Consider the following 27,797-nt stretch of genomic DNA (forward strand, 5'->3'; position numbering starts at 1 on the left):
GGGATGCAGAGATAAAGTTTCTTGACACCTTAAATGACTGCTTCTTGGAGCAGCTAGTCCTGGAACCTACAAGAGGAGAGGAAATTCTTGATTTAGTACTAAGTGAAGCACAGGTTCAGGTCCAAGAGGTGAATATAGTTGGACCGCTTGGTAATAGTGACCATAATATAATTAAATTTAACATCCCTTTGGTGAGGAAAACACCACAGTGGCCCAACACTGTAGCATTTAATTTCAGAAAGGGGAACTACACAAAAATGAGGAGGTTAGGTTAGTGAAACAGAAATTAAAAGATACAGCACCAAAAGTAAAATCCCTGCAAGCTGCATGGAAACTTTTTAAAGACACCAGAATAGAGGCTCAACTTAAATGTAGACCCCCAATTAAAAAAAATAGCAAGAGAACCAAAAGAGAGCCACTGTCACTAAACAACAAAGTAAAAGAAGAAATGAGAGGCAAAAAGGCATCCTTTAAAAAGTGGAAGTTAAATCCTAGTGAGGAAAATAGAAAGGAGCATAAACTCTGGCAAATGAAGTGTAAAAATATAATTAGGAAGGCCAAAAAAGAATTTGAAGAATAGCTAGCAAAAGACTCAAAAAGTGATAGCAAAAAAAAAATTTAAGTACATCAGAAGCAGAAAGCCTGCTAAACAACCAATGGGGCACTGGATGATCAGGATGATAAAGGAGCACTCAAGGACAATAAGGCCCTTGAGGAGAAACTTGATGAATTTTTTGCATCAGTCTTCACGGTTGAGGATGAGAGGGAGATTCTTTTTAGGTGACAAAGCTGAGGAACTGTCCCGCATCCGGCCCTCCAGACATTTTAATCCAGCCCTCAAGTTCCCTCCGGGGAGTGGGGTCAAGGGCTTGTCATTGCTTCCATAAGCCTCATGGAGCAGGGCATGCCCCCCTCCGGCTCCTATGCATAGGGGCAGCCAGAGGGTTCCACACACTGCCCCTGCCGCAAGTGCCCCCGCAGTTCCAGTTGGCTGGAATGGGAATGGAATGGGAGCTGCAGGGGTGGCGCCTGCGGAAAGGGCAGCATGCAGAGCTGCCTGGCTGTGCCTCTGCGTAGGAGCCAGAGGAGGGACATGCCACTGCTTCTGGGAACTGCTCGAGGTAAGCGCCGCACAGAGCCTGCACCCCTGTCCCAACGCCCTGCCCCAACCCTGATTCCCCCCCACCCGCCCTCCGAACCCCTCAGTCCCAGCCCGGAGCACCCTCCTGCACCCCAAACTCCTCATCCCCAGCCCTACCCCAGAGCCCACACTCCGAATTTCATGAGCATTCATGGCCCACCATACAATTTCCATACCCAGATGTGGCCTTCGGGCCAACAAGTTTGCCCACCCCTGATATAGGGGCTTGTCTGCATGGCCCCACAGTTTGGGCTATAGGGGTGTAAACGGCAGCATGCACTAGCTGAAACAGGACACATTAATGTAAACAAGGTACCTTATAGTTTGCCCTTGCAGAGCCTACATGGAGCAGTCACAGATCAACACGCTAGTATGTGCTGTAATTTACACACCCGTAATCTGAACTGCAGGGCCGGGTCAACATGCTCTAGTTTCATCAAGGTTTTACAAGGATCAGTGTGATGGGCTATATAGGCCCCACAGGGCTGCGGTCACTAAAGAGTTAATGAAGAGAACAATGCCTCACTGCAGCTAAATGGCTGGTTTCTGACAGCTGGGATAAAAAGCTGCATTCCCAGACAGAGCAGAGTGGGCACTGGAGAGGCTGAGAGCCACTGTGGAGGAGCTCCACAGCACTGGATAGGAAAAAGCCAGCCAGCAAGACCACTTTCCTGGTGGAAGGATTCAGGGAGGGTTGCAAGACAGCAGATATCTGCAGAACACTGTAGATAGGAAGCAGCCCTGGGGGGCAGCAGGAGACCTAAGCACACACTCCTTGATTGTCTATCAAGCCCTAGGGCTGGGACTCTGAGGAGACAGAGGGCCTCCATCCCTGACACTGAAGGAGGGCAAAGACTGCTGACGCCCCGGATTGCAGCTGTCTGTCCCAACTCAGACTATTGAACTTTATTCACAGCTCTGTTTTGACTTTTTTTTGTCCCTTCTCTGACGAAGAAGGGAGAGGGAGAATTCAGACCCTGGGAGCAGCGAATGGAGGCCCCTCACTTGGGTGAGACCCCCTTACTGCCTCAAAAGGGGTGACTCAAACACCGTAAAGAGAGGCCAAGCTCTATAGGCCACATGATCCCAAATAAAGGGAAACTGGGGCAAGACTATCGCTATCAAACACTCAACCACAAGGAGGTGCATTGAAGGGTCAGAGGCCCGACTACAGTCACCCATCATTGTGGTATCCAAGTACTCTGCTCTCTGGAAAACAAATTAAGGGCCAGGTTCTCAGCTGATATAAATCGGTGTCGCTCAGTTGAAGTCAATGAAGCGATGATGATTTACAGCATCAAAGAGTCTGACCCTGGCAGCGTCCACAGTAATAATGGACGGATGAGATGCAAACTCAATGTTTCTCATCTGATTTCAAGCACATCACATTGTGTGGTCCTCCTTGGGTACCACTGGGTGGAGGGAGAGGTTTCCCCTTCTCTTCCCCCCCCCACCCAACCCCAGGTGGAGCAGTTTTTGCTGCTGCTCCTCCAGCCTCCACCAAACACCAAATTGCCCTGTTCTGTTCATTTCCTCTGAAGCACCTGGCATTGGCTACTGTTGGAAGACAGGATACTGGGCTAGATGGACCATTGGTCTGACCCAGTATGGCCGTTCTTATGTCTAGTTTGTACCCTCGGCCCTTCCTCAAAATGCAGGAGAAACTACTCAACTCCCAGATTCTTGTAGGCCTTATTAGGTTCAATCCCAAATGGAAAAAATCTGTGCAAGCCACCAGCTGGCAGGTGGCCACAGGATATCACTCTAGCAGACTGTCTTGGACAAACAAAAGGAACAGGTTAAGACTGTGGCTTCCCAGGACCCACAAGAGAGTTTAATTTTCTCAGTGTGACTCACATCTGGAAAGGCACTTTTAAGTTCCATAATGTGCTTTTGGTAGTGGAAAATTTTCAGGTGACATTTTTTGCATCTCTCTAGCAGCGACATTATAAATTATTGCTCTCCTCATTAAATTACTGAAAAGCAGCCTTAATGGATTTTTGCGAATATCTTGAGTTGCCTTATATTTACTGTTTGTGTGAGCCACATCAGCTAAAAGGTATGTGAGTTGGCCAAACAAACATTTTTAAATGTTCCCAGGGAAGCTACAAAAAACTCCCCAAAATTTTACATGAACATTGAAGGCAATCATAAGATCTCACTTTCCTGGATCTCTGTTTATGCCTCATAATGCTAGAAGCATTTATTACTTTCTTATGAACAGAATACTATTTTTCTAGACTGAGTTTTTGCTTCCATACTTGAATTTAGTTCTAATTTTTGTTTATTTTGGATGCCTCTGGTTTTGGGCATCCGACATGACACCTTAAAGGAGCCTGATTTTTAGAGAGCAGGTTCTCATCACTTCTGAAAATCAGCTGCCTTTAGAGTAACTTGAATTGGACGCGCTCTCTCTCACTCTCTCCAAAAAATGAGCCACTCAAAATCACTAGTCACTCTTGAAAATATAGGCCTTAATATTCATAAAAAGACTGACAGCACTGAACATTGAAGTCCTCCATCTCTAGTACAGTTACAGCATTGACATACAGTGTAAGCTTCCCCACACAGACATGTCTGTCTGTTACAACCCAGACCGCAAGGGGCCATCTCGCATGGTAAAAAGGTTGATTTAATTTCCATGTCCATTTAATCTTTGGTGTTCCTACTTGCCAACAAAGGTGCCTGTTGTAACATGGTCATATCAACTGGGAAAAACTGACAGATGGTAATGAAATCCTGCTCCTGACAATCTGGGCTGTATTTGAACTTGTGACCTATACATGTATCCCATTACAAACCCCTCAGCTGTCTTGTCCTCTGTGCCTAATTTTCAAAACTAACTCTCTCTCTCTCTCATACCCATTTCTTCTTTCATTATCCTATATAAGTTAGCTTCTGTGCATCCCTTCCATCTATTAATGTTCGGATTTTTATTCATCCTCAAGTAGGCTGCGTGGTCTTTCATATAATTTCTAACCTTACTTTTCATGTTCAGCTACTATTTTATTAAGTTTTAAAATATGAGGATTATCAGCAAATATAATCTTTCCTTTAAGACACAGAAATTCAGCCCTGTTTCAAATATATTTGAGAGCTGAGCAGAGGAGGCGGTGCTCTGTTCCTGTGCAGGTTTACGTTAGGGTTCAGGTTTGATGCAAAATCCATAGCTAGCATGGATTCAGATTGAATGGCATAAGAATCTTGACAGGTTTCAGAGTAGCAGCTGTGTTAGTCTGTATTCGCAAAAAGAAAAGGATTACTTGTGGCACCTTAGAGACTAACAAATTTATTTGAGCATAAGCTTCATCAGATGAAGTGAGCTTTATAAGAATCTTGTGACACTTCAGCAGAAAATGGTGGAAATTTCTGGGGCTGCTTGAGATTTCTTCCATCAACCTGATCCATAGATGCTTCTGGTTTTGACTCTGAACCGAATTAAGTAGATTTTGAGTTAGGAATTTGTTGTGTATTATTTAAAAAATGTCTGTTGAATAGAGATTGCTTTGTCATTTGAATCTCAGACACTCCCTTTTTCTCTTCCCAAAACTGATGGGGTGGGGGGAAGAAGATTGGATTTGAGGTTCCAGTTAAGGCCCATATCTAATAAGTTTAGTCACAACTCAGATTAGCTTTTTGGTCTTCTGCTACATGACCATATTATATTGATGCTGAATGTACTATTTCTTAAATTCGTACTTTGTTAGAAATAAATAATTATTAAATTGTAAGTTCTTTAACCTACCGATAAATAATTTACCAACATTTCCTAACCAAAAATGAGTGTAACTCTAAACTTTTTTGAATTCACAGTATTTGTGTATTATTATTCTCACTTCTCTCTAAAATAAACTTCCATAACAGCTCAGTAAACAGAGATCACTCTCCCCTGGTAATTTTATATTGAAAGTATCTGAAACCAAACATAAGCTAAATCCAAATTGTATTTGTGTTTTTTAATATATAACCCATACTGGCTACCCACACAGAAGACCATAAAAGAAATTTTAGCTGTGTAATTTATCTATGACTATTGTAATCAAATATTTTATTTTACTTTGCATTAACTTAAGGAAAGAGTTAAATATTAAAGACAAAGGACCACATGAAAAATACATTCAATTCTTGTGATGTTAGGCTTTTTTAAAAATGCACCTACATACCTCAATGAAGTGTGTGAATTATATAGATAACAATAATACTAATATGTCTGCGCTACCCATTGCAGTGGAACCAGGAAAAAAATTTCTTCTGTAGTTATGACATCGTATCCCTCTTACTTTCCCACCCTTCCTTCTAGAAATCTTGGAATAATCTACATGTAGTTCCTTGCATGAAATATGTTTGAGGGGGAAATTAAGCCCTTATTCCTTGAGACACTTAAGAACATTCTTTACTTTAAGCATGTGAGTAATCCCATCCCTTTTCAGCAAATCAGTTAGGGCATGTTCTTAACTTTAAACATTCACTTAAGTGCTTTGCTGAATTGGGGTCTTTTTTATGATTTATTCTTGGTATTTTGTTTTCTACTAACTGGAGCAGCGTTATCTGCACTGGAGGGGAATTTATTCTGAAACATTTGTGTGCAGTGTTATCAAGTCATAGTGTGCTCTTTCTACACACTACTGATGTTTTGAATCATTTTAAAATGCTGGAACTGTCTTCCTGTTGCATTTAGATACTGAAACTTGGCCTGGCATTGGACCAAGAAAAGAAAACCAGCGCAGAGAGAGACAGATGAGTGAGAGCTCCCTGTGTGATAGTAAAACTGATAGGCTTATAGAAGCAGCAAGTCTTCAAATAGCTGCAGGGAAGGACCACATGGAGGAGCAGTACTGCAATGCTGAATCAACACTGGAGCCTCACACCCAGTCTATAGGGACAGTGGGCAGGCCTTGTTCCGACTGTTTATCATCTGGGGATGCTGGTAAAGATAACAGTTTGCAGCCGAGAGAGAAGCAGTTCTCTAAGGATGTGGCAAAAATAGAAGACGTGGCTAAGGAGCCTGGAGTGGAACTCTCTGGTGAGTCAATGGTAGACACCTTAGTTTTAACGGACGCTGATTATATCCCTCCTGATTTGATTTCTAAAGATGAAAATGTACAAGCTGAAAGAAATGTTCTCAGGTCAAAACACAGTGCAGGCTCTACTGAGACTGCCAGAAGCCAGCTAGGAAACAGTGCATTAGACCAGCAGCAGCAGAAGTCTGATTTAGGATATGAGGATGGAAAATCCCCACAGGACAGAACGGCATCAAACATTTGTGAAAACATGTGTTATGGAAGTAACAAAGCACCTGAACATATCAGTCCTGCACATCCAAAAATATACAAGGGACTGCAGGAGATGGCAAAGCAGCAGGAGGAGGAGGTAAATAATGAAGAACCGGAAGATTTTTTTGGCAGATTCTTAAATGGTAGTATAAAAGACACTGAAGAATCCCTTGCAAATTTAGAAAACCAAGAGGACTCTGAAACTCTTCCAGATATTCCACTGGAGCAAGCATCATACAGTTCAACAGAAGCTTTATTATTAGATGACAGCTTTTCTTCGCTCGATGAACTTGCAAAAAGGATAGAGATTGCAGAGGTAAACACTGGGAAAACTATAAAAACTTTTAAAAAAAAATTGAATTTATTATAATCTTAGAAATTGATGCCGTCTTTAAAATGTGTGTTAAATATATATTCCTACACATCACTTCCTTATTTTTAATATGAAAAGAAAACAAAATTATTTGTTTTTATTCTTCCTCTGAATTGATTTACAGCCTGATTGTTTTTTCCAGAGATACTGAGCATCCACAGCTCCCACAGAAGTCCACGGGAGTTGTTGGGGGCTCAGCACCTCTGAATATCAGACTTTCACTCATCTCAACATGAAATATTCTTATCATTATTATTTTATACACAGAGACTGGTATTAGAGTGCTGAGAAATCATAATAATTTCTTCTCTTGTAATTTTATACAAAGAAGTTGCACAGTAAATGGCAGGTGTTGTAAATTATCTTCTTTAATTGAGTATTAATCATTCTTATTCATCGATAAAGTAACACTTGTTTTTCCACTGCCCATTCCCATAGGTGAGTAACAGAAGAGAGGGGAATTACCTATATAATATACTCTGTAACACTTTTTTTATACATCTCTTTATATGTTTTTAAATAGGAACAGGAAAGCCTAGACAGGAAGAAACCTTCCCTGACACATTTTATTTATGTACTTATAATTTTCCTAACCTCTGTCAATTCTGTTGTTCAAAGAAAAGTAATTATGAGCCTCAGGGCTTGGTCAATGGAACCATTAGTGCTGTATTAGTATGGCCCATAATGAGGATCAACAATTAATTCTAAAGATCAAAAGCTCTTCTAAAATATTTAAAAATAGAAGGCAAAATTCTGCCCTTATTCCTTTGAGCCCCATTACAAGAATGTAGGATGTTAGGGATTAAGCAGAGGTTTCCTCAGCCACTATGCTTATGCATGTGGCAGGTGAAAGGCCTGGGATTGCGTGTAGTATTGGCATCCCTAAGCATTCAAAAATCACAAGTCAGGCCTCCAAAATCATGAGATGTTTAAAAATAATACTTAGGATTCTTTTTTTGTTTGTCTTCTGTTTTTTCAGCCTTTAGGGTATACTTAGTTCATGTTTTCAGGCTTTTGTCTACAACCACGAAGGCTAGAAACATTTTTTTTTTTTTAAATGAAAGCTGATATTCTCACATAATCATGCGATTCCAGCAACTGGGGTTTCAAGAAAGGCCTGCATTGCTGTAGTATCTGAGTGTCTCACAATCTTTAAAGTGTAGGAAAGTGCTATAAACTCCATTTTACAGATGGGGAACTTAGACTAAGAGTCCAAGGCCACACAGGAAGCTTGTGGCAGACTATAGAATTGAATGCTGGACTCCCAAGTCCAGGCTAGTGCTCTAACCACTGGATCATCCATCCTCTCTGTTGTGAGATGCATGACAAAATCACAAGAGTTGTCAGTACAGAGTTTGCCCCAAAGGTCTCCTTACTGCTGCTCCAAGATTGAGCACGCTGCATTCCTCCAGTGCCTCTTGCATGAGATCAGGAGCCTCACTGGGTACCACATTCATATAGTTGGCTGACCTCAGCTCTTTGGATTCATTAGCTTAACATTATGTATGTGGGTCAAATGTCTGCCGAATCAGGGCCTGAATTTGCACGTGGAAACACCATAATTTGCATGCATCATTTAATTAATTAGTCTGCTGATTTGCGTGTGCAAAACTCTGTGCATAAACTGAGACTGCTTTGGAAAATTTGTAAATTATACCTTACAGATAGTCCAGTCCAACCCCTGTGGAAATATAGAAGAAGAGCCCCTTAAATATCCTCCTTCCATGTTGGGTACCTTCTGGAAATTCAATATATTGAGCTACATAGCTAAAGCATTTATTTTAATATAGAAAGGAATTCTAAATAAATTCTATAAAAGTTAGCAGTTTAAACATACCTGGTCTAACAATTTAATTTTTTTATCCAGTTTCTTCACCAAAGTTAGACCTGTGCTGGCTCACTGAACTGATGATATTGCTTTCTTATGGGAAATCTTGTTTGATTCCTGGTTTCGTTCTGCTCCCAGGGCTTTAAGTGCTGTGGCAGCACTGTTCAGTCAGAGGGAAGAGAGTACTTGCATAACTCAATTACAAATTCTCTCTTGCCAAATAAGGAGCAATGTTGGTTCGCTCCAAAGAGAGTCTTTTTCCAGTCATCCTTAGCAGGAGACCTGAGTTTATGAGGTATAAATCAGGGGAAAAGGAGGAGGGGAGTTAATCTCAAAAAAGTTATAATGTGTAGTATGCAGGATCTTACACTGTTCTGCGATGCCTGCAATTGTTAGACTAAGCAGGGTGAGTTAAAGACAGTATAGCCCATCTGTATTCTGTTTCCTTGTGTGGTTTTTTTTTCCAGTTAATCTTGCCACTTAATGTTATTTTAGGACTTAATTTTCAGAAGTGCTAAGAGCCCACAACTTCAGTGGAAGAGAACAGAATCTCCAAGTGCTCAGCACTTCTGAGAAATCAGCCCCTTAATTTGTTTCTATTGTTAATTTCTTTTAATACAAATAATAAATAATAACATTTTGATTTTTTTTGTTAGCAGTACTGTTAAAAATAATTTAAATTAAGATATTATTAACATTTTGACAAGTCAACTGATCTTTGCACTCAATATGTAATTTCTCCCATTGTTGTCATGAAACCTTTGAAGTTGGTTTTGGCAAAAAGTATGAATAGTATGTATTGACACAATATTCTGTGAAGGAAATATTTGATATTATCATTTCAATGTGTAATATTTAGAAAGCAGAAATCCTTGCATAAATTTTACAGTGGTAATGGAAAAACAAAACCATTTAATTAATCCTATAGTTAAGGCCCTACCAAATTCACGGCCATGAAAAACAAATCACGGGCCGTGAAATCTGGCCTTTTCCCATGAAATCAAGTTGCAGTGGGGGAGGTTTAGGTTGGATATTAGGAAAAACTTTTTCACTAGGAGGGTGGCGAACCACTGGAATGCGTTACCTAGGGAGGTGGTAGAATCTCCTTCCTTAGAAGTTTTTAAGGTCAGGCTTGACAAAGCCCTGGCTGGGATGATTTAATTGGGGATTGGTCCTGCTTTGAGCAGGGGGTTGGACTAGATGACCTCCTGAGGTCCCTTCCAACCCTGATATTCTATGATTCTATGAAATCTGGCCTTTTGTGTGCTTTTATCCTATACTATCCTAATTTCACAGGGGAGACCATTTCTCAAATTGGGGGTCTTGGCCCAAAAGGGATTTGCAGGGGGGTCACAAGGTTATTTTAGGGGAGATTGTGGTATTGCCACCCTTACTTCTGTGCTGCCTTCAGAGCTGGGCACACAGAGAGCAGCGTCCCACCAGCAGCAGCACAGAAGTAAGGGTGGCAATGCCATAGCACGCCATCCTCACTTCTGTGCTGCTCCTGGTAGCGGCTCTGCCTTCAGAGCTGAGCTCACAGCCAGCAGCCACCGCTCTCCAGCTGCCCAGCTCTGAAGGCAGCGCTGCCACCAGCAGCAGCAGCACAGAAGTAAGGGTAGCAGTACCGCAACCCGCCCCTACAATAACCTTGCGACCCCCTCCCCCACAACTCCTTTTTGGGTCAGAACCCCTACAGTTACAACACCATGAAATTTCAGATTTAAATAGCTGAAATCATGAAATTTACAAAAATCCTATGACCATGAAATTGACCAAAATGGAAATTGAATTTGGTAGGGCCCTACCTATAGTGGACTACAAAGTACTGGATGGGTCAATCTGATCAGAGTAAAATTTATCATGGAGCAAGTCTCAGCAGGAGTAAAACAGAACACAGATGACTTGGAAAGGAAATGGGAAATAATTATTATTTCAAAATAAGTTGCATAGACTTACTCTACCATATGGTTTGTATCTATTTGGTATGATTGTCTGGGTCTAATGACACTGTTACTTAGATTTCAATAAGTTATTGAACATAAAAAAATCATTATATATACATAAAAAGCATACATGCATATTCTTGTAATATTTATCGTAAAGAGAGGTTTTTTATTAGCCCTATATTTGGATCAGAGAATTATTTCACACACTATCCCCATTACATTCTAAGTCTGAATTCAAATACTAATTATACAAATAGAATGGAGAGTTCCTACTTTTATTTCAGGCATTTATACATGGTGGCCTTTTTCTCAGGACTTGGGAACCTCACAATAAATGTAAAATATTGCTAAATGTTGGTCTTTCCAAGCAAAAACCCAATAAATCATAAAAAACACCCTACCAGGCAGACGAAAGTTGGAACAAACATATAGCCTAACAAAGGGCCTTGAAGCTCTCTGAACTTGGGCTCTGGAAGACTATCAGCTGGAAGAGATTTCAGAGGTGGAAGCCGTCTTCTCAGGTCAGCTTGCTACTGTTTCTGAAAGGATCAAGAATTGACAGCAAGAGCAGTTGAATAGATTGTATGCACAATGGAACAGAATTAAAGGTACCACTCAGTCATCATTTTACCTATCATTAAAGGGTCAGACTCTCACAGATGTAACAGATGCAACTTGACCTATAAGGTCTATGTTTACATTATACAGTTTCTGTTTGAGTGGCCAGATTCTTTGGATGATATTAGGGCCGTTACACAGAAATCAAATGTGTCCCTATCTCTACCAACAAGGTCCAGAGACGACACCATGTTGAGATTCCTAATTGTTGTATATAGCCCTTATCCTGTAGATTGGAGTTCAATGGAACTATTCCTGTACCTAAAACTGTTCACATGTGTAAACATTGGTAGGATCAGGACCTCTACTGCTATGTACTGAAGCCCAGGTAACCGTTTGATGAGTTTCTTAGAAAAGAATGGTTAGATGGCATCTAAATATAATATGAACAGCAGCTAGTGAACCTACCCAATAGCCCCTTTTCAAAGTTTAATAATTCATATGTATTATCTATTTTTTGCTAATATAGCAAAAGAGATTTGGTCCACTTCAGAATGAAACTGCTAATAGCTTAACTATGTAGTCTTGCCTTTGGCAGTTTCTCACACTAGTTAGGTCAGAGGGTTAACACATCCCAGTGACCATAACTTCAAAGGTGAAGACATTGGCAGTTCTACTGCTGCAAGATTGAAAGGCCTCACTCACTTTCCTTAATGGGGAAGATGGTGTATAGGGTGTTGAAAGTCTAAGATGCCTGGGATTCAGTCTGTTTTAGTCCTTTATGTATTAGAACTAAAACATGAAACTCAGTCTGTATAACAATCGGCAGGCAGGGCAATGAGTGAAACTCAGAGTAGCAAGACTTCCTTCACACAGTTACAACCTGAACCAGTTAACAACACACTGCTAGTGATAACTAGCCTGCTCCTTATGCAGTTCAACAGGAGCCATCGATCCTCTTTATCACAAGCAATACAATTATAGCAACACATTCAGGTGTCAAACATTCTAGTTTCCTAAAGCATTTCCCCTCCCTTCCCCCCCCCCAACAGATGAGTAAACTATCATTCTCTGCTCACCCTTCATTTTATCATGGTAAGGAAGTGTGAGTAGTGTTTTTGCCTGGGCTGGTAAATTTTTATTAGCATTTTGCGAGGCTAATTTAACAACACTACCAATGACAGCTTTGCCCAAGTGTCTTTTTCTATTATGATGAGCTGATTGTAGACAATTACTTCTAGTTCATCTGGGTCAAATAACATTCATCTCGTATATAACCAATTTAGACACTCTTTTTCTCGCTGTGTTTGCTGGGTTTTAATGTGCTTTTTTGATTGTTACTGTTGTTTCATTAAGAATAATAGCTTAAGCCCCTAAGTGACAATCAGGGTATGGGGTTTACTTTGAGTATCAAAAGGAAATGTGCATCAGAGTTTAACTTTATCCTTTCAACTATATTTGAATGTGGTTTTAAAACTGCATGCTTCTGAAGTGTGTACAAATGCACCTTTTTTGTACTTACACTTTGTCTCAATGCAACAGTTGTTTGACTAGCTAACGGTTATAAAATATCGCCAGTAGCTGCGAGAGCCAAGCTTAATCATTATCTTTTACCAGTTAAGTCGCTGAAAATACGAAATGACATTATTGGTGCAGTGCCTACTGGATTATGCCATCAACCTCTAGTTTTAAACACAGCTCTGTGGAGTGTCTTGACCTTTCTCTGTCTCTGATCTGTCTGATTAGAATATGCATTTATGCAATATGTAGCTCCTCATTGTGAGGTTATTTAGGAAGCAGAAATTGTGAAACAGACCGCTTGTTTTCTGTGTTTGTGCTATTCATATCATTTCTATAGAGTGCCAGCATGTTGTCATATCCTCTGCTAATTTGATTAGATTACAATGGGTATTACAGCAGGCCAAAACCATAAAAGTAGCCTGGAATATTGAGTTTTGAATCCACATATTCTGTGAAATTGAGACTGACGATTATAAATATGTTGGGTCTTGTCCCTCATTAGTAGATGAAAGGTATATTTGGTTCAGTGGCAAATCATATATATATATATAATGCACCCTCCTCATCTGTAACATAAATGTATGCAGCCAATTCCTGCTAATTTTCAGAGTAACAAATCTGTTTTTACTAACTCCTTCTAATACAGAGTAGGTACAAAAGTACTAGTAAAATTTCCCTCAGACTTAATGCGGGGGATAGATGTTTTTCTTCTTAAGTAAAGATGATGTCAGGACAGAAATGGGCATGTCTAAATACATTTTCTGTATTTAAGTCCCGTTAATTTCCAGCATGGACATAACTGCCAACCTATGAAAGCTATAAATAGGAATATCTGGGGAGGAAAAATTGAGGCACACCTTCTAACTCAACTGAAATTCAATGGCCAAAGGGCAGCATGGAAAACTTAGAATATTTTACTAAAATATAGTAACTATCCGTTCTGCAACAAGGGACAGTTGTTATCCGCACTTCTGTTTTATGTATAATGTATACTTACAACTTCAGTTTTATTCATAGATTTTTTTGTACTGCTCATCATTGTTGTATCTGCACCAATTTTAAATAGTTGGTGTTCTTGCCAGAAAGGATTATGTAATAATTGGAAAATACAGTAGGAGTTTTAAAGAGGGGCTTTGTGAACAGACACTAGCACTTAAATCTTATTTTAGTTTGATTCAATGTGAATAGTCTCACACGGTTTTGTTGTCTATTGCTTCTGTGTTTTAATTTGTGAGAGATGTTATGTTCTTTATGTATCCTAGAAGTTTGCTAAAGCATAGTCTGTCAGTAAACTAGTAGCCTCTCACATTTGCCATATGATCCTGAAAACTCAGTTGCAGTGTTTAAACAGTTGACTGTTCCTATCAGCACCTGGATCACAGGGAATCCGTGCTACTGCCCTTACCATTTTGGTGTTGGATTTATAGAGATATCTCAAATGTGCAAGTCTTACATCCAGCAAATGTGAACACTTATAGTTGCATCCTCTTACAATGTTATAAACTAACTTTTTAAAAGCTCTTGTCTAAAAGTCAGTTGCATACCATTTTCTGGAAAACCTTTTCTTTTTGTGCAGTTGTGACCATGTTTATCAGATAGTGATAACACTAACACACTAAGCAAATTTTTATATATGCATTTACATTACTACTCAGACAACAGTTCCCTGCGCCATCTAGCTACTCTCTTACTTTGAAATGTTTCCTTTTTTCTTTTCCTAGTTCATGCAAGAACCCAAAAACAGAGAGAGAATATAGGCTTCTCCCTAAGGCAGCAAGGCACAGGTCACTCCACCTTGCTTTAAGCTGTCTTTTTAGGACTGTCTCCCAAGCTTTGCTACAGAACACCATAGTCTGCAAGCAGGACCAAGAAACAGCCGCCCTCCCAACCCCTACTCTCACACTCTAAAAAGTGATAACTTGCAATTCCAACACAGTCCTCAATATACCACACTGTACTCTTACTAAAGAACATCTCTAGTTGTAGTAATACTAAAATTAAGAAGCCAGTTAAAGCCAGCATTGTTTGGTGCTTCTGTTTGAAAAATAGTAATTTGGAAGGTGGAGGTAGGTTTCTGCCTCTAGCTGCCCAGAGTAGGTAACCTTTTACCCTCTTAATATGTTACAGTTTAACCAGAAGTAGTCAGAGTTGTTACTGCAATTATATATATATATATATAAAAAAATTATTTTTATTGTAAATACAGTTGTCTACTTTGGTTGTAAATGGTCATGTTACTTTAGTATTGAAACAGCTTATTATTTAGAGCTTAATATTTGGTCTCTACCAAAATATGAGTAGAACTACAAATAAACACATTTTGTCAACAGATTCTAATTTTTCTAAAAAGCCATGGTCCTAAATAGCTTCCCTATATTTAGATCACTTAGCCTCTTGTGTACTAATGGGAATCTCTGTATATACTCAACTCCATTGGAAGTTGAATAGATCCAGGTGAAGCCAGTAGAAGTTAACAACTCCACATCACCACTTGAGCATCACTGATATGCTGTGACTTTTCCTACCTTACACTCTTTTGTACAGAGGATAAAATTGGACCTACATACTTGTCTGAAATTCCTTCAGAAAGTTGTATTTAGTTTGTCATCTATCATTATTTTTTCTAGACATTTCAAACTCATTATGAAGAAATCAAATTCCAGAAACTTTACTTGGTCTCATGGATTCTATCTTTAGACCAGGAATGTGGCCTGTGACTATAAGCACCATGTCCAACTAATTGTCCTGTACCATTTCTTACATCACTGTCGTTACTACTCTTATTTAATGGGTTTGTATAACGCTAACATTATGAAAATCATTGCCACTTGAACATTCAGAGCCTATTGCTCTGAGGTGTTCAGTATCTTGCATGCAGGATCTGGCTCTCTGCCACAAATATATCAGATACTGTGGTCAGTCTCTGTGCATTTACTTACCTTGAATATGTCTTCTACGAAAAACTCATGACATTACTTAATCTTGCCAAACAAAAATTGCTTGGTTACTGCGACAACCAGTGAATGCATATTTGGTATCTTTATTCTGCACGGTATGTATCTGATGAAGTGAGCTGTAGCTCACGAAAGCTCATGCTCAAATAAATTGGTTAGTCTCTAAGGTGCCACAAGTACTCCTTTTCTTTTTGTTTTGAGCTGAGAAGTCCAACTTTTTCCTACTTTTGTTCTGTTGGGATCTCTCTGCCTAGTTTCTTCTGCTCCTAAGTATGCACAAATAATTTCGTTTGTTTGGTATATTAAAAAAAATTTGCTTGCTTTTTGTATTTTGAAGGAACAGTATTTTCAGTTATTTTCTATTAAGCTGTCTTAGATTCTTTCTCAGACAGTTTGATACCATGTCTCTTTAACGCTCACCAGGTGCTACAGCCTGAACATCCCAATGCTGAATGGCAGTGGTACCATTTATCTGGTTTCTATTAGAATAAGATAGTAGTTTTCCTGTGCTCCAGGGTGTGCTTTTGAAATGTTCTTCTGTGTGCCCATCTAATGAGATCAGCACCAACATTTGGGGAAATGTGAGGTCCTACATCTTGGAACAGAGACAGTGGTCGTACCGGATGGCAGATTCTATCTTGGGAAGCGGTGACTCTGAAAGAAGGCTTAGGGTTACGGTGGATAGTCAGCTGAACATGAACTCACAATGTTCCGCTGTAGCTAAAAGGGCTAATGTGATCCTTGGATGTATAAACAGGGGAATCTCCAGTAGGAGTAGAGCAGTTACATAATCTGTGTTTGGCTCTGGTGCCACTGTTACTGGGATGTTGTATCCAGTTCTTTTGTCCACAGTTCAAGAAAGACATTGATAAATTGGAGAGGGGTCAGAGAAGAGCCCCAAGAGTGATTAAAAGATTGGAAAAAATATTTTTAATGATAAACTCAAGGCGCTTCATCTATTCAGTTTAACAAAAAGAAGGTAAAGGGGTGACTTGATCACAGTCTATAAGTACATATATATCGGTAATAAAAAAATTATAATGGGCTCCTCAGTCTGGTATAACAAGGTCCAATGGCTGGAAGTTGAAACTAGACAAATTCAGATTGGAAATAAGGTGCTAATTTTTAACAGTGAGCATAATTAACTATCGGAACAATTCACTAAGGGTTATGGTGGTTTCACCATCACTGACACTTTTAAAATTAAGATTGGATGTTTTTCTAAAAGATATGCTCTCATTCAACCACAGCTATTGGACTTACAGCAAGAATTAATTCAGGGAAGTTCTATGGATGTGTTATGCAGGAGGTCAGACTAGATGACCATAGAGATCCCTGTCCCTTCTGGCCTTTTAATCTATGAATAAATAATAGACATCCCCTGTTGTATTTTTAATTGGGAGGACATATCCTAAAATATGTTGCAGTCAGACAGAAATCTGATTACAGCATTTACTAACTTATTTACAAGGGCAATTGTACAGCATAGAAAACAACATAAAAATGGAATTTCTATGGAACTCCACTTTTAAAAACTAGATACCAGATCTATTCTTGCTATTGGGAAGCTTTTGTTGTTGAGATGTCTGAAAGCTAAAACTTTGAAAAGTTTACAAACACCCCTGTTTAGAGATGCTAGCCAGTCTCCTTTTACCTCAGTAGAACTCAGATGACACACCAGTGATTAATATAATTGTGAAATGTATGTACTAACACTAGATCAGGAGTTATGGATGCCCATTGATATTAGGCTGTACAGTTTGCCCAGACAGGAGGGGATGTCATAGCTAACTACCTGTCTCCGAAAATTAAGCCTGATGTAATCAGAAACTACGGAAGCCTAATTTACATAGAAATCGTACAAGGAGATAGGAAGCCCACAGGAAGGGAAGGAAAGCATCCTGCCTTTTGAAAGAAGTTTATTGAATTTTGGGAGCCATCTTTACATCCATCACTAGAGAGACACTTGGGAACAGAGCTCTTGAAAGCTGAGAAAAATGGGTCCTTCAACCAAGGGCCGGGGGGAGGTGGGGGAGGTAAAGTCTTCGGAACTAAATATAGGCAATAAGAAATAGGTTCCCAACCTTTTTGGATAGAGACCTTCCATGTCAGTTGCTGGGTGGTCCAGCACCTCTCTGTGTCTTATCGTGCCATCTTCTAATTCATTTGCCTCTGTCTCTCCTTTTAGCTTTGTTTTCTCTATGTAATCGTCTTTATACTGTTTTTAACTCTCCAAGTATATTTTAATTTTCAGTCTTCCCCCTCCCACATTCTCTTGGTTTTTGCTTCTCCCTCCCTATCTGCTTGCCCTCTCCGTTTCTGCTCTCACCAAAAAGTTACATGCTAGTTGGAGTAGGGGCGGCATCCTTTGTTGGCTGTGTGGGGGTAGACAACGTGTTCTTGCAGCTGACCTGATTGCTGCAGGAAGAGAATGGAAAAACTGGATAGTGACCTGCTGTCCAGAGCACTGTTTATGTGAGTGTTCCCATGGCCAGCTGCATTATGGGGATGCCAATAGAGCAAAGACCTTTGAGTTGCTGCCTGCTGTTTTACCCAGAGAGCTTATTACAGTGAGAAACTAGAAGTGGCTGTCAGGCAGCTTTCCCTCCCCCTGCTGTTCTTCTATTGTACATTGTGTCCCCAGACTAGTCTGTTGCCTCCCAGGGGAGCCAGGTGTGCTGCCTTAGAGTCACAACGTTGGGCAATGAATCAAGCAATGTAATTTCCAAGAGTGGTTTGTGAGGGTCTGTGCAGGGTTACTGACCTTTAGAAAAAGAAAGTAAATTTATTGTCCTTTTATTGTTCGCTGAAGGTATTGAAGACCCATATTCATCACTACCTCTATCCCTCATGAATATAAGGCCTTAAGCTACATAGAAACTAATAGAGACTACAACATAATACATGATCCAAGAGAATAGATCTCTGGATACTTAACTTAGAGAGCAATTAAAGAGAAGTTTTCTCCTCTTACACAGCGGGAAAAGGAACGATACTGCAATTTGGCACTGCAGTTGTCCTATCTATTTGGAGATCTACTCATGAAGAAATAATTTCACAAGTGCAGCAGCATTACAAGAAAATAAACAAGGGGAAACTGTTTCTTTGCTGGTTCTCATTCCCTTCTCCCCTTACAGCCATTACTGAGTGGCTTTCGTGTCTGGATTTCTAACACAGTCTGTTTGTCACTCTGTGCCAAATGATTCTTAAAAACTTTCATAGGTTGCCCCAGCAGAGGGACTGGTGTCCATTCTAAAGAAGAGAGATGACAGTGAAAGAAAGACACTTGCTCAAATCCAGCAGAGAAATCCAAAAAGAAGAGTGAGATTCCAAGAAATGGAAGACACCTTGGATCAAGGTAGCTTGCCTATGTTAATTTATGTATTTTCATAGTATACAATTACAAACCATATCTGTGCTTTCATTTATTAAATAGGAAAAAAAGCAGGAAATAGTCTGATTTAAACCAATTATTGCTATTGTCTGCCCTGTATTGGCTTGCTAGCTATTCTCCATGCAGTGAAAGTAGCAATGGACTGTACTAAAAGTTATTCTAGAAATGGATAGGGATGTGCAAAGGTTTTTGTGCAACAAGTTAGTTAACCAGAACAAAGGGGCTGAAGGAGGGATGCTCCTCTCTCTCATATGCTTGACAGCTTTCTGCTATCTGGATTTCCCTTCATTTAATTTCTAATCCTTAGAAGTGGAAGAAGTAGGTTTTTGTTCATTAATCTTACCAACATGTAAAAAAAGCAATGCAAAAAACTTGCATGTTTGTTTCCCCTTACATAACTCGCCCTCCAGGATGACCAGGTGTTACAGAATTAAGGTCATATGACTAATGATGGGTTGTCATATTGGTACAGAAACACATACATGCACTGTTTGTTTGTTTGTTTTTGAATGTACTATAATTTGTAGTAATTTTTGTCACTTTGACATGCACAGCCCCGGTACCTGCCACATTCCCCAATCCTCCAGTTAGACAAACCTCAAATTTCTCTCTAGATTTCATATGGCTAATCTCAATAAGTACAAAGCTTTTGTGTAGTCTTTTATTTTATCCACTATATATCATGTGTTTTATATTTACAGATGAAGGTGGCGGCTCCTGTATTTTGCTGATTCTGTTGTGCATAGCAACTGTTTTCCTTAGTGTTGGAGGAACTGCACTGTACTGCACCTTTGGTGACGTGGAATCGCCTGTATGTACTGACTTTGCAGCCAACATGGACTTTTACTATACCCAGATATTGCAGGGTGTGGAGGAACTTAAACACTGGATAACCTTCACATAGTTGAAATGAGCAGGGACAACACACTGACAGGCTTACCAAGGATTACCAGAGAGGTTAAAAAAAATTGTGATGACGAGTTTTCTGTAATATGTGCCACCTTCAGGTGAGGTACAGCTGATGACATAAACCTAACCCTTTAAATACCAGTTGAGAAGAACTGTCTAATCTAGTAATCAGGTGGGGAGAAATCAAGTGTGGAATGGGAGAATAATAAGCAAAATGTTATTGCCTTCACCTTCTGAAACCAAGCAAGTAGCCATTCAACATCTTTGGGAAGTGAAGAAGATAGAAAACTGATTAGCCTCTACACAGTCTCCAATTGCCACACATTGTAAGCAATCTTAATGAAAGGACAATTTTGATTTACAGCTGTTTGCACAAAAGTGTTGCCTCCAGCTATCATGCAATAAGTCTGTGTTTTATGAAAACATTTCCTTATTTTTCTTTTAAGTCTTAATGTATTTTTTCATTTTAAATGTCCTGGTGAGCTGTTTAATTATGGGTGGAGTGAGGAGAATGCATTGGCATTTTCAGTGCCCTCATACTATGTTAGTTAAATGGATTGGCCTTATGTCTTTAAGTGCGTGGCAGTTATCATGAGTGGGTTAAATCTGAAGGCAGCTTTGCCAAATTCTCTGGAATTTTATTCCCCAAATTGGGTGGACAGTGTTGGAAAATTGTGGGATTTTTTAAAAGAAAATTCATTCCCAGCACACAATACTAAGTGTAGGAAATTATTCTTACTAATAATAGTAAAGCAGCTTGGGCCAATGAAAGGGGAATGGGACTAGGAGTCAGGATACAGGGGTTCTCTTTCCAGCTTTATTACTCACTTGCAGTGACTTCTCTGCCTCAGTTTCCCCCTCTGTAAAATGGAGATAGTGATTTTTGTCCTCCTCTGTAAAATGCTTTAAGATCAACAGATGGAGCGTGGTATAGAACTGTCTGGTGTTATTATTTATAAGTGCAAAATGTCCAGAGGTTTTGTACAACCTGGCATATAGCCAAGACCAGCTGCAAAGTTCAGAGGCAAACTTCTCCAGATTTCCACCTCTGAGCTTTACTGAGTCATTCTGAATAAAATTGACTCTATTACACCAACTCTTGTTCTCTCGGGGAAAATCCTCTCCATCTCTCTGACATTTTATTTCACCCTGAGATCTTTCAACTCCCTCATATATTCCTATCACTCTTTTTTCATGGAGATCTACTCTCCCTAGATTTTTCTCTTCTTTTCCTGTCCAGATCCCATGTTGAGGGGAAAAAACAAATAACCAAAAAATATTTTGAGAATATATAGATATTTTCATTTTTAAAACTTGCAATATTATTTATATGGGAGATCCCTTCATATTTATTCATCACCCAAACCACAATATATTAATATGTGAGCTGAAAGTTTCCACTAAAACCCTCACCAGATAAATAGTTTAAAATTGTGATATTTTAGTCCATTAGGGTTCATTTTGAACACACGACAGAGATGAACAGAGCAATTCATACGTCTCCATATTAATTTTTAGTTTCCTTCTGTCTGCAGACTTGGAAAGGCAGAATTGTGATAATTTATATTCAAAAAGGTAACTCTGCAATGAGGGTTTGCAACATAATTTAAAAAAAACAATAAAATTTTAAATTCCCATGTTTTAGATGTTTCCAATGTGTTCTATGGAAGAGCCCTTAGCGTTGCACTGTATCCCATGTACCAATCAGGAGAAAATATCTGAACTCAGGATCAAATCCTTAGGTGCTTTACACCCCTTCAGAAGGGCCAAAAGGAGATACTGTTCAGAGATACAAGAGTCTTGGAGAACCCATTCAGGTAACCTTGTCAAAAATACCTAAATCCCATTTTCAAATATGATTTAGGCACTTGGGATTTGATCCTGTGCTCATCAAAGTCAATGATAAATTTCCCATTGACTTCAATGGAGAGGAGCAGGCCTTTGGAGCCTAGGTCTCACTGAAAGTCAATGAGACTTAGGGTCCAGGTGCCTAAGTCGCTTTTGAAAATGGGACTTGGGCATCTCAGATACTTGATGCGGTTAGAAAATTTTACTCTAAATGCCATTATACAATACAGGGATCACCACAACAGGGGTGGCTTAAATCCTGGCTCCACTTAAGTCAATGACAGGATTTCACCCTCAGTATTAACTCCTCATGGGATGGGGATATGTAGGGGGCATGGTCTGAAGACCTGTGTTGTTATAACATGGCGTAAGTGTAGAGCAGCCATCTGTAGCTGCTAATGCTATCTTTATTTGACAGTAACTGGAAGTGACTCAGCTGTGCAGGTGCTCCAGGTCACATGGATTGCAGTCACAGATGAGGAATTCCCTCATAGTTCCTTCAGGCAAAGCACTTTTTACTCTGGCTTTGCTCCCAGGACTGAGGTGTGAGTCACTAAGTACGCCCTGTTGTTTTTCAATATGTGCAGAAACAAGTTTACTTTTAAATTGTAATAATTATTTTAAATGAACTGCTGTTTTTAGCTGGTGCATGATCCTTTGTATATGTAGGGGAGAGAACCACTGACAAGATAGTAAAAGGCAAAGTTGGACCATAGAGCCCTTTGCCCTAGCCATGGCCAGAATATGGTAGCTGCTTCTGCTAATGGCATAATGGACTAGCCAGTGGAGGAGTCCTGAGGTGAGTGTTAGTATGAAATGATACATATCCGTCTCAGGATACAGTATGCTTGGGGGCTCCAATTCAGTCCACCCAATATTGTAAATGCTTACTAGGGTTGTATGATGGAGTATGTCCAGGTTTAGTCATTTACTGTATAAAATAACATGAAGTGAAATCATCAAAATATCACTCAGAATGAGAACATGATCATGCTTTCTTGCATTTGCAGGTGGATTGTTCCTCTAGTATGTTTGACTATTCCTAATGCACTCTCATGCTTAAGTGTTTGTTTTTAAGTGAAAGTTGAAATCACTGTTTTCCAGAAAAAATTGCATGTGTTGGTTTTTGTTTTTAAGTACCCCATCTCGGAAGCTCAGTTGAGTTACACCTTAGGAAGCCTCATTTGCAGCTTTATATTATAACTAGCCATTTAAAATTCTAGATTAATACAAAACTTTTGCTTTCTAAATGAAATATGAGAACAATAATTTCTTTTTTCCCCAGGAAGGGCCTTGTGTTTTACAGTATTGTAATGCTGGGTTAATCTAAAAAGAGAAAGGAAAAGTCACTTTTATATCCTGAAGTGTTACTGGCTGGATCAGTACATCACTTTAAGTCTGGGTTTATTTATTTAATTCCAATTGATTTTAAAGAAATTCTCTTATTTTCCTGGATTTTGTTTTTGTTTTTTTGTAAACTGCTGATGGAATGTTGATAAGCATGCATTCAGTTGTTACAGTGCTGCATTTATAATTACTGTGCAGTTAGTGTGTTTTTGAGTTAGTGTAACTTTGCATTCAGTGTTTCAGCATATTAAGTTTATGTTTAAAGCACCAACTGTTAATTTCAACTCTTAAAAAACCCAATAACCTGGTTTAAATGTCTGTGCACCCAGTCACCAAAAACTTCAAGAGTTATAGCTAAAAGTATTTATTTATTTAAAAGTATATCAGATACAGAGATCAAAGATCCTTATACTTTAGGTTCATATCATTACAAAACTATTTTAAAGCTGTTCTACTGTAAATTTTAAAGAGATAAAAGACAAGGTAATTTTAAAAAGCAGCTCACTTTGCACTTGCTGGCCCAGACCCTGCACTGTGGCCTGGATGCTTTGTGCTGCATTGCCAGTGCAAAGCCACTCCAGAGTCAGCATAACTGGCCACAGGAGGATCACCAAGGGTAGGGCGATCCTTCAGTGACATAGAGCCAGTGTAACTGCCCCGACACTGCCCCTCTCTCTGCCCTGTTGCTTGTGCAAAGAGTGTGGCTGGAAATTATGAGCAGACAGTCCTTAGCTGGTGTAATTTAGAACAGCTTTCCAGCTGCTCCAATTTATGCTGAGGTACCAGACCGGCACAGAAGCAGCCTGGGATTGGAGGGAGTCCAAAGGCCATCTTTGCACACACTGCTCTCCTCCTGTGTTATGTAGCATGCCCCTCAGCTGTAGCCCGGCAGCTGAGCCTGGACTGAACCTTATTCAGATTCCTTTGTAAAATGCTAATGGTACTAATTCTTGTTTTACAGGACAATTCTATTAGCAGAAATAGCTTACATGGTCTTCGGTGCATTATCAAATGCTTGGTTAAGAACATAGCAAAAGTACCTATACTTGGAGGTCAAAACAGTTTGTGGGTAAGGCCAGCTGGGTGGCCTTCCTGCACATTCTGTTCTATTTAGATTGTTACACACCATCAGTCTCCATCTGAGTGGTTAGGGCCCTGCAGTCTGGTAAATCCAAACTAAAGGGAAACCGTCAGTTCAGGAAATTACTCTTCTGTCCAAAAATTATGTAGCTAGTAACAAGTAATGACTGAGATTACTGTAACAGAAAGAAATGAAAGGGGGGGAAGTATTTGTTTACTTTGTACATATGATGGCCAATTTCAGTTAGTCCTCCCACCTCCCTACATAGCAACAGGGGAGAGACAAAATAGGATTGTGCAATGGCAATCCATAACAACTGGTAGGGCGATTCAGGGGCTGGTGTGGTATTCAAAACTACTTGAAACTTCTTTCTTAAAATATGACTAGATTTCAACTTGACAGTGTCCCTATAAGGAAAAATTGTGTGATCGTTCCTCTGAAGGCATATTGTCAGCAGCCTCCCTGTTCCACCTTTCTCACTAAGCATGTTTGAAGTCTTGCAAATACCTTCACTCTTTTGCTTTGGCGCCTGGAAGAAGTATGTGTAATCTTGACAGCAAACAGTGGGAAAGAGAAGGCCACTACAAAATAATGGAAACTTGTTAGTGTAGCTCTGTGAGTGAAGGACAAGTTTGAAATCTCAACAAGTCAAATTAGGTTGAAATTTGGATTTCTTGTAAAACTGGGGAACATTCCACTCAATGACTAAAAGGGCTGCTGCCCTCATATGAAAACGTTGTTTCCTAATTCTGTTAACCAAGACCATTTGAAGGCACTAGCTACAATCTATAACAAATTTAACACGAGCCTCCTTTGTCAAAGGAAGGCAATAAGTATATTTGAGACCATCAGCCAAGCTTGTAAATTAAATACTGTAGCAAAAAATAAAAATAAAAAAAGTGTCCCAGATAAAACATCTGAACCTTTTGGGTACTGTGATTTGTAAAGATATTAAAAGAGGGATCGGCTATGTAATGAAAGGAAATAGGAAATAGTTCCTGAAACTCTCAGTGGGAATATCCTAAACCAGGCCTGTGAATCAAGAGTTGTTTGTTGATTTTGGAGAGTTTTTTATTAATCCAAGAACACTTGTCTTGTAAATACCTTTACTGCATTTGTGTCACTCACATTGAGTTTTTCCTTTTTTCTGGCAGTTTTACTAAATCCCTGGACTCTGTTTGCTAAATGAAAAGCCATGCTTCTAGATTAAACTAGGTTGGTTTTCAGCACCATAATTTAATTTTAATCCAACATTCTAAAATCAAATTGGCAGATTGTAACTTTCCAATGTTCTAATGACAGACCAGGGCCCCATCCTGCTCTTATTGAATTGAATGTAAAAGAAAAACAAAAACCTTTAATGATTTCAGTAGGAGCTGTGGCAAATTGCCAGTACAATTATGATGGGTCCCACGCTTCCTCTTCTTGGGAGGGCGTTCAGGGCACAGTTTCCCGCCCCTGAAATAGGGTATTTACTGTCCCACTACTAACCCAGAGAAGGGTAGTGGAGAGGGAGGGACCCGGGCCTACCCTCTACTCCAGGTCCCAGCCTAGGGGCCCTCAGGATCGTGGTAAACCACTTAAATTAGTGCTTCCTTCCCCTGGGCTACTTCCCTCTACTCCTCTTCATCATGTGGGGCTTCCTGCCCTCTCTCTCTGTGCACAAGCCGGGTGTCTCTTTACCTAGGGTCTTGGTCTTCTAGCCAGCCACGGCTCTCCTTCAAACTGCTCTCAGCTCCAACTCCATTTTCTGGCTGATTGAAGCAGGGGGGGTTTTATCAGGTGACTAGCTTCAGGTGCTCTAATTGCCTTCAGGTGCTTTTAATTAATCTATAGAAACCTTTCTTCCCTCTACAGGGAATAAGGCTTCTCCTCATCCTGGGATTTACATATCTCTCCTATATCACTCTCCTGCTGCCTTCTGGCCATGCTGTATCACAGAGCAGAATGCAGTATTTCCAACCCCAGGTTTTCAAAAAATCATAAGTCAGACTTGAAAAGTTTGTGAGATTGGTTCAAAAATAATGAGATTTTAAAAAATTGAAAAGGTGGGGGTTCATTTTATCTGTCTGTGGTTGTTGAGCCTTTAGGGTTCATGTTTTCAAGCTTTTCTTCGCAACTTTGAAGGCTGAAAACTAACTAAGTTGAGATTCTTATGTAATCACATGAATCCTGGATCTGGGGCTTTAAGAAAATACCAAATATCACCAGATTGATACCAGTTAAGTCACGAGAGTTGGCAACAGCCCCACCTATGTTTTGTTCATTTGTAAGCATTGTTTGCTATTTTAAACAATTTTCAAACAGATAATGACTAGATGGTTCCAAGATAGGGAATAGTGACCTTTCACCATTGGATCAGTGGTCTGAATCTGACCGAAGAGTGTTGATAATTTTGGGGAATTGGCGGGCTTGCAGAACTGGTAAGTGATCCCTTGTCCAAAGGTGAATACTGGATCTACATCCTGGGCCCAGTCTGTTTATACACAAGTTGCACTTATTTAACTGGGGGGGAGGGAGGTGTCACACTTTGTTCCTTGCCCATTGCACACACCAGGGTCTCTTTGCATCCCTCCATTCCTCCCTACAAGCTACTTCTTTATACCACTCTCCTATCCCCATTGGCAGTGGGTACAAGAGGCTAGGAGAGGCTAAGCCTCCCCAAACAAGGAGAGGGCAAAGAGACACGAGTGGCGGGTGGGGTGGGTTACATGCCACATTCCTAGGGGAAAAAAATTGTTTGAATTTCCACATACCAATTTCTCCTTTTTGTGCACATTTAGTTTATATCTTAATAGACTTAACATAAGTATTTTTGGACACTATATATCAAAATAAATGTCAAAGGAAGCCTGAAGTGTTCAATTTTAACATCCTTTTTAAACATCTCAAGTTTTTAAACATTGCATCAAAAAGAAATACAATGAAGAAGCCATTATTATAATGGCTAACCCTAACTAGGGTGACCAGACAGCAAGTGTGAAAAATCAGGTCGGGGTGGGGGGTAATTGGCACCAATATAAGACAGAGCCCCAAATATTGGGACTGTCCCTATAAAATTGGGACATCTGGTCACCCTAACCCTAATTCATTTTACTAAATTTGAAGATCCTGCTCATCCTTACCTGGATTATTGTTGAATATGAGCCAGTGTTCACTTTGCTTTCCTTGTTGCAACACTTAAATAATGAAAAACATATGTTTTTTCTTTAGTAGCCATGGAGAAAATGAAAAACATGCCATAGATCAGAAGGGTATGATTGCTACGTAACATGGTTGCTTTATGTCAAGAGAGATATTGGTCAGCTTCAACTGAAGGGCTAGTTCTGCGTTCAGGTTCGTCCTGGATTTGGTTTTTAATGGTGAGCAGGGCAGAAAAAACAGCTTCACAAAGGTACATCATGCTGAGGGCATCCAGAATGTTAAGAGCTCTGTCTGATATCACACCTCCTCTCTCCTTTTCAACTAAAAGTCACTGAATTCAAGCTTGAGTCCACCATCAGATGACAGTTCAGTCAGCTTTTCCTTGTCCTTTGCTAAGAAGCAATCTGGCAGAGCGTTGTCTATTGAAAAGGGGTCCCTGATTCATTTGGTCTCATTTGTTACACTGTCTGGAAAGTACTC

The 27,797-nt window shown here is 39.8% G+C and overlaps 1 protein-coding gene across 7 annotated transcripts in view; it reads left to right on the forward strand.

Moving 5' to 3' along the window:
• CNST (consortin, connexin sorting protein) overlaps positions 1–27,023 on the forward strand; it is a 105,760-nt gene extending 78,737 nt beyond the window's left edge. For 6 of the 7 annotated variants that reach the window (XM_077813496.1, XM_077813493.1, XM_077813492.1 and 3 more), the window contains 3 exons: positions 5,820–6,730; positions 18,817–18,952; positions 19,690–27,023. In XM_077813496.1, coding sequence (XP_077669622.1) covers positions 5,820–6,730; positions 18,817–18,952; positions 19,690–19,892 — 1,250 coding nt within the window. In that variant the 3' untranslated portion in view covers positions 19,893–27,023. Of the gene's footprint in view, positions 1–5,819; positions 6,731–10,965; positions 11,096–18,816; positions 18,953–19,689 lie in introns of those variants that run through there. The other variant, XM_077813498.1, reaches the window with a different exon arrangement.
• Positions 27,024–27,797: the final 774 nt, after the last annotated feature.

The sequence above is a fragment of the Eretmochelys imbricata genome, chromosome 3, assembly GCF_965152235.1.
Source record: "Eretmochelys imbricata isolate rEreImb1 chromosome 3, rEreImb1.hap1, whole genome shotgun sequence".
In the NCBI taxonomy this organism is placed as follows: domain Eukaryota; kingdom Metazoa; phylum Chordata; order Testudines; family Cheloniidae; genus Eretmochelys; species Eretmochelys imbricata.